The sequence below is a fragment of the Tetrao urogallus genome, assembly GCF_951394365.1.
Source record: "Tetrao urogallus genome assembly, chromosome: 12".
Lineage (NCBI taxonomy): Eukaryota > Metazoa > Chordata > Aves > Galliformes > Phasianidae > Tetrao > Tetrao urogallus.
The window spans coordinates 412,783-430,566 of NC_136825.1; the positions used below are offsets into that span (position 1 = coordinate 412,783).

At 48.7% G+C, this 17,784-nt stretch overlaps 1 protein-coding gene across 1 annotated transcript in view; it reads right to left on the bottom strand.

Annotated features, from left to right (window-relative positions):
* The window catches only part of ZFHX3 (zinc finger homeobox 3), a gene marked incomplete at both ends in the record, with an annotated part of 94,180 nt that overhangs the window by 48,653 nt on the left and 27,743 nt on the right, over positions 1-17,784 (bottom strand). Inside the window, one exon of the mRNA XM_079541249.1 lies at positions 15,732-15,963. Coding sequence (XP_079397375.1) covers positions 15,732-15,963 — 232 coding nt within the window. The remainder of the gene's footprint in view (positions 1-15,731; positions 15,964-17,784) is intronic.

Consider the following 17,784-nt stretch of genomic DNA (forward strand, 5'->3'; position numbering starts at 1 on the left):
CGGGCCCTTCTCCTGCTGCAGCCGGCACCTCAGGACACTCACGGGCACGGCTGTGCGGCTCTGGCTGGGAGCCACAGGCATCTGCTCTCCTCACCACCCGTGGCTGAGGATATCTGAAGTGACACTGGGACCTGGAGGCCATCAAGGAGCTCCCACACCAGGAGATCATGGTGACAGCCAGGTGCAAACGCGGCTCATTGCAGGCGGAGCAGCCAGCTGAGCTCCCTGCCTTATGGACAGGGTGACACGCACAGCTGCCCATGAAAGCAGAATAAGACCAGCAATCCCCTCCCTGAAACCACCATTGTTCGTCTAGCTCAGAACAGAGTAAATACTGCATGAGCACATGGTCCCAACGTCCAACAGACAAGACAGCCATGAGGACACTGCAAGTGCCTGAGAAGACACCCACCGCCCTCCCCAGCGTTCCCTAGGCCGGTCAGACAAACGTCAGGGTTTGTCTGCTTAGGAATGACAGGCGACTGCACAGCTGCCAGTTCCTCTCAGCTGCGAGCAGGAACAGCCCTTTCCTCCTCTGCCACTGCCCCTGCCCAGCCCCAGCGCTGCAGCTTCCCAGCCCGGCCCAACAAAGCGTCCCCAGCCCCGCTCCCCAGCGCTGGGCAGTGTGAAAGCAGAGGCACTGGGGCAGAACTAAGCCCTGTGCTGGGAGCGAATCCCCCTCCCTGTGCTCCCAGAGAGGCCCTGTCAGCGCCGTGGGGCAGCCCCGGCTCCCTGCGAGGGGGCAGCGCGGAGGGGACGGAGCGCAGGGCGGGAGGTCAGGGACGGCGGCCTGGCAGGAGGCCGAGTGGGTATGTTGGGTGCAAATTCCTAACTGAAGAAATTCCTGTTTTGCATCCAACTCTGGTGTGGGCGATGAAGCTGATTTTATGACTTATTTATTTATTTCATCTTTGATGAACAGAAGGTTAATATAAGAACAACTCCTTGGCAAACCTTTAAGGGTAACTCAAGCGACACTGATGTGAATCAATGTTCCCTTTGTGAACGCATTACTTGGCAGAAACTGGCTTTTTGTAACCCCCTTAAACCTAGCTGGCAAAACAAAAAGAGAAAAAAAAACGTCCTTCAAACAAAAGGATGAGGTGAAAATAAAGAGAGAGTCGACTGCACTTTATTCTCTTTCATAGAAGCAAATGGATTTGGTGCTTTTTATACATTAATCAATCAATATCACTGACTGTACATCAGCAGCACAGCCAAGTTATGAATGACCTTTCTGGCAAAGAGGACACTTTTAATGCTCATAAGACTGCTCATAGCTTAGCAACTTTCCGAATTTATGCCTGCATGATTACCCCTTGGAGGCAGGCGCCCGTTAGCACTGCACTAGATATGACAAGGTTAGTCCTTTCCAATTTGTGCAGAAGAAAGGAAACTGTTGACTGTGTGCGCGCTCCATTTATGCAGTTGGCTGCTGCCTTCTGGAAGGCAAGGACGAGCGCTGGGTGCCAGGTCACACCTGGCCTGCCACATTCCTTCAGAGCTGAAGAAACCTCAAGGGCTCCAGACCTGGTGCCAGACTCACAGGTGAGAGTCCCCTTGTGCAAAAACCTCAGGGAATAGAGGGAGAGAGCCGAGCCCTGAACCAGCTCTTCCAAAAGCAGCCAAGGGACTTGCAGAGCATTCCTGTCGCTGCACTGACGTGAGCACAGCACGTGCCGGGGCCGGGCTGTGCACAAAGTCCCCCTGTTGTCACTGGAGCTGGTACCGCTGCCCCATGGAGCCAGGAGCACAGCTGCAAGTTGTCCTAACAGCGGACTCTGGGCAATTTCCAATCCCTGTATTCCCTCTTACATTATTTAACAGAAAACAAAAAGGGATTCAGACCTCATTGCCAAGGGGTCACCATGTGCCTGTAAGCTACGGCCCAGCCCCAGCAGGAGCCCAGGAGTTGGGGTACTGCCATGCATGAGGTCCCTGTTCCACAGTGCTGACTTTGAGGCATTCTCAGAAGCGAGCGCAGCCCCACAGGCCCAGAGCTCTGCAGCTGCTCCAGCCCCTCTGCCCAGCACCAGATTCCTCCTCCCAGCACGAGGCCCTGGCAAGCCCACTGCGAGGAGCCCATCAGCTTGGTCCTTCCAGGACCATCCTTTTTTCTTTTTTTTTTTTAAATCACTGTATTCTTCCACTCAATTTATAACACTGCTTTTCCTTTCATGCAATATTGCAGAGGGGAAAAAAAAAACAAACAATGGCAAGCGGCACTATTAGGAGTAACATTCCCTCTGACAGTGCTCAACACGTGTCTTATTCGGTATGAGTTACCTGCAGGGGCTACAAGTGGATGCCCTCAGCCCTGGCTCTCAGTGTTTCTCCCCAGCAGTACCCAGCTCTGGAGGGCCTGAAGCACTGTGTCCAATGAGGGACGCTACAAAGCCTCACAGTGCCATTCAGAAAGCACCTATGAGACATGCAGGTGCTTCCTGCCTTTTCAGCATTTTCCTGCTCCTGGTGCTCTGCAGTGACCCTGGCCATCCTGGTGAAATTTTCTCTGTCCTCTTCCACCACCGCGGCCCATTCGCGCAGGATGGCCTCAGCCCGGCACGCAGCTCCCTCAGCTGCAACCTCCAACCCCACCAGGACTGGAGCAGAATAAACCCTGAGCGATCCTCCGCACCACACACACAAAAGGGGAGGGAGGAAAAGAAAGGAGAAAAGTGAGTAGGTGATGTGGAAAGGAGAGGTGGCTGCACAAGTGAAGTGGAACGGACAGGCACTGTGCGCTGCCAGATTGCCCGCCTGCTGCAAAAGCCAAAATTAATGCCATTGTTTTGCCACAAAGGAGGCAGCAAAGTAGCAGCGGAGGCCAGAGAACAATCCTAAACACCAAGCCCTAATTCACCCTTCCTAACAATAAAAAGGAGGATGGAAAAGGCCAAAATGCTCCAGCTTAATTGGTAACCAAATGAGAGAGAGTAGTTCCCAGAAAAGGAGCGGGAGCTCCCACTCCGCATGAATGCCGGCAATCAGAAAAGCAAAGAAAGACGCTCTGAAGTCACATGGAGTCCATCCCCACTTTCTGTCCAGGGCCACTCTGTCATCTGTGCCCAGCACTGCACAACAGCAGGGCCCTGCACACACTGTGGCAGGCAAAATTTGGTGGCTCAGAGCTTTAAGGCAAGGAGTCCCACCGTGGGCCCGGCTCAGGCATTTGGGGGGTTCTCAGCAGCGCACCATGCGCAGGAAGGGGCCAGGGAACCCTGCAAGCAGAGTGAAGGAGCCCACACCTGAAACAGCGTGTGTAAGAAACACATTAGGACACATGGAATGCGACAGAAACATTGAATGTTTACTTCATGAAGTGGCTTCTGATGAATGAAAGGATGAGGAGAGGGTATGAAGTGCTGTCTACACAGAAGAGAAGATTAGAGCTGCTTGGTCTGCAAAGAAAATCAGACAGCCTCGACAACAGCGACCGAGGTTCAAAGGAGCGGAACCAATACTGTTCTTCTCATCCTCCAGCCTCTGGAGAACTGACAATGAACAGAAAAAAAAATTCAAATTTGGAGCAAATACAGATAATACTTTCTCATACAACTCCCAATTAACCTTTGAAACTCATGGCCTAAGCAATCATGGAGATCAAAACCAAAAATGCATGGCAGCAGCATCAAGATGGTGCCGACAGCAATAAGTAAGAGACCCTTATCTGAGGGAGCTTCTTACTTGTTTACAGGTCCCCAGACTCCCTTCTGAATCAGCTGCAGCTTGACATTGGTGTTGCCACACATGTTATTAAGCAATTTCAAGCTCTTGGTGGAAAAAAAACCAATCACAATAGCTCCAGTTTGGGGGACTTTTTAACCAGAGGTTCAACAAGCCTTACAGAAGGATAAGAAAGCAAATGAAAGGCTGCTAGCAAGTGCGTAGGAGACTGTGCCTCTGACATGCAAGTCAAAGTACGCGCAACAGCGCTGGGTACGTTGGAGCAGGTTGGGCCAGTCATTACTTCCAGACGTGTGCTGGCTGCTGTGAAACCTCCATTCACAAATCACCCCGCTGATAAGGTACACAATCTCATTTTGCCTATGGCTCTTAAAGAAGAACAAAATCAATTTCAGAAAGCAAACTCCGTATCTCTTGCAATTAAATCTATACTCCTAATAAATGAGCTGCAGCATGAGAGTATCTTCCATGTTCACGATGCTTCATACGAACAAAGATCTCAAAGCACTTCTTCATTTTTATCAGGCACTCTCTGGCATCTTGTCAGCTAGATAAAGACCACCAGACCTGTTGCTTTCAGAAGGCAGAAGGGAAAGGAATTGATGCTCTGCAGGAATACTTCTTGTTAGGAGGGAAAAAGCGGAGGATGTTCTCTTCCATGACACAGTGGACTTGTGTTGGCCTTCATAGATGATTCTTCTGTATAGAAAAATGAAACCTATGCAGCAATCCACAGTCTCATGTGTAATAGCAACAAGTTTAAAGTTCACCTTCCAAACAGGGTGGCACATGAGTGTGTCGATGCCATGTGTCTAGGACTGCAAGGCCTGGAAAAGCTCCTTACCACCTCTTTCTGCCTGGGAAAGGCTTTGCCTGACCAGCTGCGACAGAAGCCGGCTGGTTAAAAGTAGAAACGGTTGGACTGGGAGGACTTTCCTCGCATATTGGGCACTTAAAGGACACTTGTGTGTCCCTGAAGATCTAAAGGACAGTCCAGTAAAAAAGACTCAACCTCTCTCTTCTAACAACCAAGTTGAAGGAATTCACTTTCTCAACCACATCAAAGAGTATGCAGATACTCTTCTTGTTCCATCAGTGAAAGTCTGAATGTGGAAGCGATGTACTTCTACCAGTTCATGTCAGCACTCTGCTGCTGTGCAGCTTTCTGGAGTCTCAGTTCCAGCTTTTTAGAACTGAGAACTGCTAAAACAAATCAGCAATATTTTTTTAATTTCTAAGCAAAAAATCTTTAAAACATCACAGTACTAACGCAGTGCTAATGGCTGCTTAGTACCCTTGCCAATCCAAGGCCCAGAGGTCGCTGGTGACCTGTCTGTCACTGTTTGCATTGAACATGTGGACATGAGTTCCCTCTGCAGCAAGAAGCCAGTGCAACTCTGTCTTGTGAAAAACCCATAGGAAGGTCCTGTTCCAAGCAATGGTGTAAATGGACTACAGGAAGAGGAATGAAGGGATCCTGCCCTGTGTTTCCACTGTGATGAAAAGATGGAGCTGGAGACCAGAAATCCAGTGCAGCTCTACCGTGTGACGAACAGAAACAATGCCATGAAAGCACCCTGTGCACCCATCCTAATCACACAGTTTTATCTTCTGCAGGAAGCATAGATTTGCTTTCTCCAACACGCGCTGTCATGGACCAGCAAAACCTGGTAGTGCCCCAGTCAGACTCAGAGACAGCTCTGTTTACATTGGTTCAGGTGATTTTTTCTATATAAAAGATGTCAGTTTATTTTAAAAGTGCACATTTTTTCAAGAAAAAGGACTTATGAAAAGATACAGAATTACAGCTATACTGAGGGAGATTGCAGCCAGCCTTGTGTACACAGCTCTGGAGAAACACCAACCATCTCATCCTTTTTGCCTGTTCTTCCTACATCTCAATGAAAATGGAGAAGGAACACAAGCTTGGCGTTTCTGCCTAGCAGCATCCTGCCAAACCGGTCCTTATGAGCTACCAGTTACTGAGGGAGACTTCCAGAATCAGGTCCAGCCCCCCTGAGCTGGCAAGCTCCTGCCCATCGCTTCCCAGCGCCCTGTGAATGCTTCCTCCAACAAGGAAACTGCAGTATGTTGCTGGCACTGGCAGTGTTTTTGGGTGCCATCATAAAAGTTCCAGTCCTGTTCCTGACCCTGAAGAGCAAAGAACAGCAGCAGTCTCAGAACATGGTTACAAGTCTGGACACAGTGTCTGGCTTCAAGAACAACTTCCATTTTTATGGCCCATCGCAGCACTCAGCCAGAAAGGCTCACTGCTGACAGTGCGTGCAGATGGGCAGGAAACAGCTGAGCGGTGGAAACTGCCACCTTCACGGGGTGCTGCTGTGACACAAACTGTGAGCATGCAGCCAAGGCAAACCTCATCCAGGGGAAACAGCCTCTGACTCTCCTTTGGTGAGAGCCTGTACGACTGAGAGGAGATGAGACAGCACAGCACCGTGCTCCCACACCTGCCAGCAGTCATTCAGTGAGACTCCATGCTGCCAGCTGCAGCAAACCCTGGGGCACCACCTGCCAGGTGGGGGTCCTGCTCCCATTTCCCACCTTCCTTGGCGCAGTCCAGCACACCCCTGCATGGCACTGCACGGCTGTGAGGCAGCAGGGAGCCTGGCCCAGCCACTGCAGTGGGCACAGCTGTGCCATCAGGGGAGCGGAGCACCGCCTCTCCTCACTCTCATCCACCGTTTGCTTGTGGGCGAGTTAAACATCCTTGTTCACCTGAGCACAAAGCCTCTGTCCAGCTGAACATGACTAAGATTTTTTCTTTCTGCCACCATCCCCACCTAACGTGTCACCAGGCAAATTAGCAGCAAAGAAGGAATCAAGGAATCAGCACTTTTCTGGTCTGGATCTCCGGCCCCCGCGGCTCAGGTCAACAGCAGAACAGGAGGAAAGGCTCAGAGTTAATGCACCAACAAAAGCATCCAAGTGAGGTAACCCCGAACTCATTAATCTGTTAACACAGAAGAAGGCTTGTTCACCTCAGGTGTATTTAATTTGGAGCCTGGTGATGTAGGCAGACAACAGCAAGCGCAACAACGGCTACAAGCAGCCAAACCTCTAGGAAAAGCACTGGAGAAGAACTGCTCCCATGCAATACAGTGGAAAGGATGGTCGTAAATTAGGGTTGACAGGAGAACACAGTCTGCTGGAACAGTTCCTATCTGTATCCAAACTTTTGGAAGCTTTCCTTTTCTCCTTGCAATGAGAACATAGCAGCAGCAGCTCAGACGCCCTGCCCTGCTCGGTGAAGTGAGGGGCAGAACAGAACCAGCATGGATGTGTGGAGCAGACTTCAAACATGAGCTGAATACGCTGCTAAGATAAACCTTGTGCTGCCCATGCTGACATCTAACCCTTCTCCAATACATCCAGAGACTCGGCAGCAGTATCTACCACCATTCAGCATTCAGCAGTGCTTCCATGGCTTTACAGAGGTCCTTCGGTCTGGAATTCAAGACTGCACCCCTGCAAGAACCACCTGAAGTCCTCTGGAAGTTCCCTATTCTGAAAGTGAGAGTAGGAAGAGAGAAAAAGGGGACAGAAGCAGAAAGTGCAGCTGGCACCAGCAGCAGAAATTCTGGTGACCAAACTCAGTACCAAAAGTGAGGGATAGGCACAGTACACAACTTTCCTGTCCCAAAGGAAAGAGCAGTTGGTCTGAATGCAGCAGGGAGGCTGCTGACAACTCAGTTCAGTCTGACTCCAGACTTTGTTTCGATGGGGATAAAAACATAGAGTAGGAGAGGGACCAAGATCTTCCCAGTGCTTTGCTATGGCATCTGGTGTTTTTCCCTGTACTTTTTTGAAGTGGAAAGAGCTTTAAGATGCAACCGAACAAGAAAAACATTCTGGAACAAGTCGGCCATCAGAGCTTCCTCTCTTTCTGCTTAATGAAAGCCATGAGCTCCCAATGACAAGTGTCTGCTGGAGCTAGATGGGGAGTTTATGAGATTCCTGCCACGTTTCAGTGATATTACAGCATGCCTTTGGTCTGCCTTCCCCAGCCCTGCTATCTAACCACTTCCTTCCCACCAGGCGCCTCCCATTAGAGTTTCATTAAGCGAATGCTCGGGGGTTTGTGTGGATCTCTGTTACCCCCCCGCCACGCATTACCAGGGGCACATGAAAAAGTCACGATAAACTTTAATAAAAACAAAATTAAAATGATTAAACCTTTCATATCCTTTAGAGATTATCTATACGCTGCTGGTTGGCCAAAACAGAGCTAGGACACAACCGCTTTCTACTGCAAACTCAAAACCAACCCAAAAAATAAATAACAAAGGAAATATGTTTCAGCCAGATATTAAAGGGGAACAAACTTTATCCCTGAGTTCTTTGAAGCCAGACCAGAGCTCGACTGTCCCATGGTGTCCTATAAGCACAAAGACAGAAAGATGCCACTGAGAGAGGAATAGTGTTCTGCAAAGTTTGGACAAGGGAATACACGCGAGGAAGAATAGCTGCAAACAACGCTAGGGAATGACTCCAAGACAGAGAAGTCCCTCCAGCTTCCGAAGAGACGGACTTTCTTAAATTATGTGGCTTTATCTTCTCATCAGTAGCCTTCCAAAAGAACCATCAACAGCAACCCCAGCCTCTTGATGCAAGTGGTTTATCTTTTTAATCTTGAGAACCGTGAAAAAAACATGAAACTAAAACAGAAGTTTCCACCTGCCTCTGCATCCATCTGTAAAGAAGAGAGCTTGCTACCTACTCAGGCTCTGAACACATCCTCCAGAGGAGAGACCTAGGGCAGAAACACTGCAGCTCCCATTAGGAACTTGCTGGAAAGGTAGAAGTTCCTTAAGGCATTCAATCCACACGAAAAATGAAAAAATTCCAGGGTTCAGCAGAACAACAGAGGAAAGCAACAAGCTGCCCTCCTGTTTTAAATGAGCACACATGACATGAAATCTTGGAAAACAAGATGATAATCCTGCATGTGGGGGTATTTGGTGGGGTTGGCACAGAGATCAGAAATGCTTCAGCAAAGGGGAACTGCAAGTTTAATCAGCTTAACCCACATATCGCCATGAGCTGTTTTCCCTCTTTGTTGCTATTTCACGTATGTTATTGCACCGCGGGTGAATGTTTTCTCAAAACAGGACAATAGCTCATCTCACTCCCTACGTCTGAGGACCAGACGACAGGCACGGATTTCCTCTTCAGACAACAAAGCTGCTGCACACCCTGCGCCGCAGGACAGAGCCCGCAGAGCTGGGCGCACACCGCCAGGGCCCGCGGCCCTTCTGGCCCTCTCCCAAGGACCTGCTGAGAGCGGGCTGCTGCACCGCGCGCCTCTCTGACAATTTACACACCGATGATTTGGTTGCATTTACATGCAACACTTCAGAAACAACTGAGCAGGCTGCTGCCTTCAGGGGTTTGCAGATAACATATTGGAAAAACACAATATTGGGTTGCAGGAAGAGAGGGAGAGGCAAAAAGCCCTGGAGAAGCTAATGAAGCTGGGCAGCATTTGATGTTTGCACACGGGAGCTCAGATTGTCATTCTGGTTGGTAGATTATTAAATGTGTCAATCAAGGACACGCCTGGAAATGGCAAGGGGAAGCCTGTGAAACGAGGTTAGCTGTTCAACACCAGAGGAAGGAATCCAGTTTGGAGGAGGAGGGGACAACCAGCAGCAGCATGAGGCAGAGGACCATCTGATTATCAGAGACAAAAGTAGTGGGAAGAGGTGGCATGCAAAGATTCTTTTGGGGATCTTCTTGTAGTAGGTGGGAAATCTTCTGCTTATTCCTCAAAATACACCTTGTATCTTCCCTCGGTGAGGGCTGCTTCCCTGTCTTGAAGAGCTGCACCACGCAGGTGTTCCAACCTGACAGGAGCTGCTCCTCTCTGTGCGGGCACTGCAGTACAAATCCTGCACACTGTACTTTGGCACTGTACAAGTAATCTGCTTTGGGAAGTTTTTAATTGCTGCGTGCAATTATGTCCCATGAAAAAGTAGAGAGAGCCTTATAAAAATCTTATTGCTTTGTGAAACCCTCCATTACCTCAATCAGAAGGAGCAGCAACATGCATTTCTCCAGCATTAGCAGTGACTGAGTAGAGGGCATCACATATTAATAAACTTGAGTTATTTCAAGCAGAGAGGAATATTATTTGGCATTACCAATCTTAATTTTAAAAGTTTTTAAGTTCACTGGAAGTATGGAGACTGCAATCATATAACATACACTCCAAAGGAGCTTCTGGTATCCCTGTTGAAACAACACATTAATAATTACTTCATGCTTGATGACTGTGAATGAGAAGTGCCTTCATGGCTGCCACTCTGCAAGGCTGAAAAGTAACAGGACAGCTCCTCTCCCTGAAAGTTTCCTTCCCCTTTCTACACACACCATTTGCGTCACTTAATTTTACAGATGTCCTGATCACCATTCCTAAGTCCAGAGCACAGCCACCACGGGAAGGGACGAACTGGAGAGGTTGGATTGGAGAGAAGGAAACTGAGACTGCAGCACCTCTGGCCTCAAGGGAAGGGTAACCCACTCTGTGAGACTTGCAAAGTCACAGATTCACATTGACAAATGTGTCCAACGTCAAGATTCCCTTCTACTAAATAGATCTAAGAGAAGCCTCTTCATACTGCAAACTGCATCCTGAGTATTTCACAAACAGATCTGCTCCAGATCCCATGGGAATTTGCTTGCATTCTCACTTACCATCACTTTTCCCCAGCAGTGATGCCTCCATTGCCCTGGTGCAGCTACAGAAACTGCTTTTAGGAAAGAGGAACAATAGCAAAGTGTTTCATATGACTCAGAGTGAAAACAGAGGTGCAAGCAACATAAGCACGCAGCTGTCTGCAGCCACCACAGATGAAACCAAGCTGAGTTTGGTAACCACTATTTTAAACCACAAGGGATTTTCTCATCTGGCAACAGTTTTAGCTATATTTGTTTACATACTTGGTTTCATTAGAAACTCACATCCTGATTTCAGGCTCGCAGTCCTTCAGAAGGCTGAACATATGAGCAACACGTGGAGGGACAGTGCGCTCACCTCTGCTCACAGGGCAAAAGGGGGAGAGCTGCTGCAATGGAGTACTCCGTTCTTCCAGGAGCTCTGGGAACAGAGCAGATTTCTACCAGAACAGTTTTATAGTAAAGATATTCATGTAAATAGCTTACTCAATCTGATCAGAGCAGCCAGTCCTCACTGTGCACTGCACAGTGCTGGATGCTCCGGTGAGGCCAGGATGGGCAAGGGAGGACGCAAAGGCAGCGATCCTCCTGCTGACACTGAGCTCCGGCTCCTTCCCTGCCCAAACAAAGCGTTCTTTGACTGCACTTGGCTGAGTTCAGCAACTGCTTCCAGAGAGCCTGCCCTCAGACTTCACATGCAAGGACCCCTAACAATGACCTTGTGTGTTGGAAGAGGATGGCTGCTCAGGATTTGGCAGAGATTAGGAGAACTGCTGAAATAGTACATCAAGCACAGGGGGCTGGTTCTCAGCAGAGCATCCCTTTGCTCTACAAAACACATAAAAATTTTTTTCAGAACAAGAAGTGGTATTACTGGCTGGCTTAGTTTGGTCATAGGGGAACACTCCTGCGTCCAGCAGGACAAAGGGGCTCTCCAGAAGTACACAGAGCTAGGAAAAAGCAACTAAAGCCCCACTGAAGAGAAGTTATTCTTTCGTTTGCTAGCTATGCAAGATAGTCTATAGGATGACTCACATTGCTGAGCTGAGACGGCAGCTTTTCCACTGGAATATAACATGACTTCAGAAGCTCCGCGCTGGCCTCAAGCACAACCGTAAGATCACCACGCTTGACTTTTTTTTTCCTAAGTATTCTCAGCAATCACATAGATTATGTCCATATTATGGTACTCAGACTTCCTCGCAAAAGAAGAAAGGAGCGCACCTGAAAGTCAGGAGCAATAGGTAAAGGAGGAAACATTAATTACAATCACCACTCACCCTAGGAGAAACAGGCTCAGCTACTGTGTCTGTAACAAACGCACATCCCACAGTTGCAAAGAGCAATGCTACAGGCAAGCAGTGGGCTGCGTCCCATGGCATCTCGCTCCCACCACAGCCTGCGTTACAGAACGGGCTGCCTGCACTCACTGCCTTCTAGAAGGAAACTCCTGCATAGCCTCATTGAAAATTTGGTGTGGGTTCCCTTCATTCTTTCATTTCTATCATTATCTAATGAGTCCTAAGTGCATCCATCCCTACATCTTGAGAAGCTTTTGGTTTTTATTACTGTTTTTTCCTAACCCCCCATCATTAAAAATCAATTAGCTTATGGGTAACATTATACAGATGCCTCTGCAGCAAGAGGCTGACATCTGCAGTGGCAGCATCCTGGATACTACAGCAACAGTCCAAAAATACCCCACAGAAGAAAATAAACTCCCACCTCCTAAAGCTGTGCTCTCTGATCAACAAAAGCACTGAACGTCCAGGCTGCGCCCACCTCCCTCCTCCTGTGCAATTAGCACACTTCTCAGAGCAAGCAGAAAAGTTTAATTGTCTTTAATTATCCAGCTCAAGGAGGACTGAATTTCTTGCTTGATGTCCATATAATTTCCCCGACAATGACTTCACCATCCCTTTACTGGAAGTTGAGTGTAGCTTCTTTGCCATAAAAGACACAAAAGTTTCAGTGAGGGCTGTGCTGCTGGCACAAGCAGACACAAAGGTCCTTGTATCTGCAGGCTGCTCTTAGGCTGCTGCATGTGTTTTCTGAGGGGTGGGAGGGAATGAGTTGCAACTAATGTGCAATCAAGAATCATCACAATTACAAATGTAAATGAACAGGCAATTGGCACTGACCTTTGTAGATTGTTAGAGGACTAATTAAGGTATGATCAGACATTCTCTTCCAACAGATTGAGATGCTTCTACACAAGCAAATATCTACATACCACCCCAGAGACAGCAATGCTTTTTCCTACATGCTTGCACACAGCAGCGAGTTAAGTACACACAGACACACACTGAACCCTGGCACCTTCTCCCTGCTACAAAGCACTGGAGGACGGAGGGGAACAACGTGACTCCATGTACACGGTGCACACATCCTGTTTAACAAAGGTACAGCAAAAGGGCTGAGCTATCTTTTATTGCTCTAACCAACAGATTTATGCAAAGTTAAGAGATGAAAACACTAGCAAAAGCTGGAAGAGTTTAGGGAACAACAAAAAAAAAAAAAGAGGTAAAGAACCTTGAAGCAATTCTAGCAAAGTCACAGAAGTCTCCAGATCAGAAAGTGCAACTGTGGCTGCAGCAGGAGGGCAGCTCCTCACCTTGACACACACTGTGCCAGGGCTGTACCTCATTAGCAGCACTGGACCCCCACCACCCACACACCCCCACGCACAGTGGGGCAGTGTGGTTGCAGGAGTGGGGTGAGGAGTGGTGCCGGCACTGAGCCAGTGCTGAGATGGAGCTGCTCCTGCCTGAGCATGCAGCTCTGCAGGAAGGGACGCTGCAGAGCCTTGGTGGCATGGGCTGGGACTGGGCTCCCTCCTGAATTTTTGCCGAAGGTGGAAGAGGGTGAGGATTAAAAAAGGTTTTAAAAGTCTGCAGAAAGAGCAGTGGTAACAAAAGGGGACTCACTCTGGAGAAAATGAAAGCCAATATTGTATTTGTAAGGAAACCGAATTCTAAACAAATATAATTAACCAGAAGAGGAGAGAGAATCACAGCAATGATTACCAGGGAGTAATAGCAGGCATCAAAACAAACCAGTGCACTTATAATGCAGCACATCAGCAAAAAGTCACTGTCCCTGTGGGCCCCGCTGCCAGAGAAGTGTCACAGATCAGAAAAGCACTTTCTACTCAAGGCGTCTGAAACACAGGAAAGATTTTCTCGTGTTATCAGTTATCACAAGAGACTTCTCATCACAGAGCAGCAAGGAAGGTCTGCCTAGCCCACAGAAAGGAGGACAAAAAACATGAGAGGGATACAGCAGAGACAGCACCACGCCGTACAGCAGGCAGAACTGTAAAGAGCGCGCGGTAAGCAGAACCACGGCACTGGGCCCAGGGCTGCACAGAACCCATGCACGGAACCCATGCGGGAGCACGGCGGATGAGCGCAGGTGGATCTCGGACCTGAGACAAAGCAAAGGCCTCAGTGGGCCCTGGGACACACCTGGCCCTGCCACACAGCACCGCAGCACAGAGCTGCAGCAGAGCAGCAGGCAGCGAAATGCGCAACAGCAGCATCTCACAGCACCGAGAGTCTGAAAGTTTGGAGAACAAAGGAGAGGTCGTCCTGCTCAGAGCAGAGCCTTTGTGCACAAAGAGGGAGCACGGGATGAGGCAGCTCTGGGAAGCCAGGTGCTGCACTGCACGGGGCCGGCCTCGCCCATGAGATTTCCCCTGAGCGATTAATCAAGATTTTTAGTTTTAAGAAATTACCTTTTTTTAAGTGGTTGACAAAACCTTTTCCTTTGTAGCTAGTGAGTTTCTGTACTTGGTACCTGCAATACCATAATCCTGGCAGATGCGCAAAGAGATACTTCTGAAGTAAAAAAGCAAACAAAGTTTCAAGATTGTTCTGTGTGTCACAGATGTTGCTCTTTTTGCTTGTAAGAAAACTCACAAACCGTACAACTCTGGTCAACACGTCCTTTCAGAATCGGAATGTTATTTCAGAGCGGAGCATCATGGAGAGGAGAGGCAGAATTGCTCTCAGAGCTCCTGTCCCCTCCAGGACAGCACGCTGTCCCTGTCACTGTGACCTTTGGGAAGGCACAGTGCACGCCTGCGACTCTGCTGGGCCTCCACGGTCACTGATGGGGCACTTTTTTCCAGACAATGTGATTTAATTCCTAATAAAAAATTTCCTGGTTTACTTTGTGTCTGTTTTGCAATTGTTTCAGATCATTCCTACCAACAGGCTTACCAGCAAAGCAACCCAAGTGTTAATTCAAGGGGCATTTCTAAGACCCGCAGGTGTTCTCCTCCAGCTGCTTTCCTTTCTCAGCAGCTTTAAGCTCCAATCACTCTTCCCTGCCTCTCACTATGGCTGCTCATTGCAGAAAATCAGCTCCACAGAGCATTGCTCTGGGAGATTCAGCTACTTCCACAGCAGCCGTGGATGAAAGCTCTAGCTGCAGCTCAGAGGTTGGCGTGATGACCTCCACCCATGTGCGTGCATGCCTGCAGCTCAGGCATCACACCTGGCAGCACACATAGCAGCCTTCTTGGGTGAGCTCTCCTCCTCCCTCCAAACAGGCCTTCATGAGATTTCATTTTTTTCCTAACATAAAAAGCTTTCAAAACTTTAAATGATTAAATAAAGTACAATTTTTGTTTTGGTCACACTCACTGTCTCCCTTTAGGGAATTTCTGTTGCAAGATTCATGGTTGCAATCCCTTCCCTTCACCTTTTGCACAAGAAAATGCTTGCCCCGTGCCATTCACTTTGCTCACTTGTCAAGAGGAGATGTGGATAACTGGCAAGCACATCTTTCCATTCTCCTGCCTAGTCCTCAGCCACATCTTCCTCCAGGTCTGAAGTGACCGCCATGCTAAAATCAACAAACCAGTCAGACAAGAAGGCGGCAGTGGTGCTCAAGACATCATTTGATACAACAAGAAACATCTATAGAAAGTAGAGTATGCTGATCTGCTACAGTTGCCCAAACGTTTAGACAAACAAAATTTCACTGCTTAAGACTCTAACCTGAACATACACAGTTCTCTACATCAAAGCTGCATTTAAACCTACTGGAACTGAGAGAATCACCTATGAGTACAAAAGGAGGCACATGCATAACTTTAGGGCCACAACCATAAGCCCTGCGAGGCAGAGCTATCTGTGACACCACGAGTACAACAGCGGTCCTGTCACATTCCATACTTATTATTCACAAACAACAGGCATCACCCCCACAACAGGAAAGAAAAAGAAGGGAATCACTGCACTTGCCAAGAAACACCACAGTTGGCCCTAATGCTGCAAGTCAAACTGCGCTGCACACAAGCAACAGCCTGAGGCTGCTCATGCAAGAGAAGCAGCACTCACCCACATCGGCAGCCGGACACTTGCGGATGGTGAAGATCTGTCCCAGGTCTTCCTCTTCTTCAGGGAGACCCTTCTGCAGACGCTGCAGCTTGCGGAGGCTCTCACTCCGCTGGTGTTTCATGGAGCGCACGTGCTGGATGAGGTTCAGCTTGGCCTTGGTGGAGTAGTTACAGAGGACACAGTGGTAATAGCAGCTTTCACCCTCAACCCCGCTCTCGTGATGCTGAAGGTGCTGTGAAGAACAAAGCAGAGAGATGTGAATTCTGTGCACCATCTCCATTCTCTCCACTGCAAACTGCTAAAAGAGCCACCCGGGAATTAGGTAAGAAACCGCTTTTTCAGAAAGAAACACAACGACCAGGACTGTTCACTCTCAAGATACCACATGCTCTTCAGATTAAAAAGTGAGGAAAACATAGCACGATGAAATGAGAAAGATGGGTAGGATCAGCTTCAGTAAAAGAAAATACAGATCCAACATTAAGAACTATTTGCAACACAAACATAGCTAACTCCTTCACATTTAAAGCTGGGGGGCACTCAATTTCACGTCAAACAGATACACCCTCATGAGAACTCCGTCCCCCCAGCACACCGTGCTCCGCTCAGGTGCCACCCCGGGGCCCCGGAAGCAGTGCTGGCAGAGGGGCAGCACGCGGCTGGCTGTCAGCAGCAGGGGCTGGCACAGGAGAACACCTGTCAGCCCCTGACGCTGTGCTGTCACACAATGCAGCCAATTTGAAAGTATACTTTGATTGCTTGGCAAAAATCCATCAATTGCTTAGCAGAGACGTCCGCACTGGGACCGTACTAGAGGAGGGAATGCCTATTGCACATTGCAGACCCCGGGGAGGCAGCAATTGTCTCTTACAACCATAGAGGAGCTCCCTGCCTGCAGGCATGCCGGTGCGCAGCGCGGCCTCCCTCACTCAGTTGGGGCAGCGGCCATCCCCAGAGATTCTGTAATATTCCCTGCTCCTGCAGCAAGGGCTCGTCACAAGCATAGGAAAAACAGCCACCGAAGGCACGGGAGGCTCTGGCTGAAGGCTCCTTGGTGCTTCCAGCACAGACCTACATTACAGCTAAGCAGCAATCCACGCCAGCTCTGACCGTCCAGCCTCAAGAGCCCATGTTTGGCTTCTGTGTCACCTCATGGAACCTTTCCTCACCACATGCCCATAAGCTGGTCAACCTGGATATGATCAATCAAAATTTTTTTTGTCAATCAAAAATATTGTCTACGTGCAGCCAGGACCTTCTGGTAAAAATTCTGACGGGCATTATCTCAGTTACAGCTCAGATAAGATTAAAGACATATTACCCAGCTCTGTGTGCTTGGCTAACACGGAGGAAGGAGAGCCCTCTGAGTCTAGGAATGATTAAAAATAGGATAGGAGCTGATGCTGAGGCTTCTGATTGGGAGTGCAAGAGAAGAGAATAAATGTATTCTAGATCTGGCTAATTAGACTAGCCTCTTTTGGGATCACGATGTATTTAATTAAATTCACTGTAATATTTGAAGAATCCACCAGGGCACTAATCCCACTGGTGCCCTCAGAAGATTTTTTTGCTGTTTTCCCTCATAAGAACTTATTCCTCCCCTTATTCCTATTGTTTGCATGCATTACCCTCTTCCTGAGCCAGAAAAAGAGCAACGGCTTAAGACATGAAAAACGAAGGTAAGTGAAGCAGCCACCAAAGCCGTGCACAGCCCTGCTCAACCAGCCCCGCTCTGCTCTGCTTCCATCCCATTTCTGCAGTAAAACCTCCTCCTGCCCTCCTGCACTGAGCTGAAGGAGGAAGCTGAGGCAGAAATGCATCAGGGACACAACCTGTCCTACGAACACCTCATTTGGGGCCAGCAGGTGTCAAAGAGCTCAGAAACGGATCTTCAGCAAGATGGCACAGAAATCCCAAGTAAGCAATCACAGAACCATCTGGTCATGGGTTCAAGGATGCATCAAGGATGTGGCTCTGTGGGAACCAGAAGCGCAGCCTGAACTGCCAAAATCCCTGCAGTGTGAAGATGCCCCAACCACCACCACCACCACCT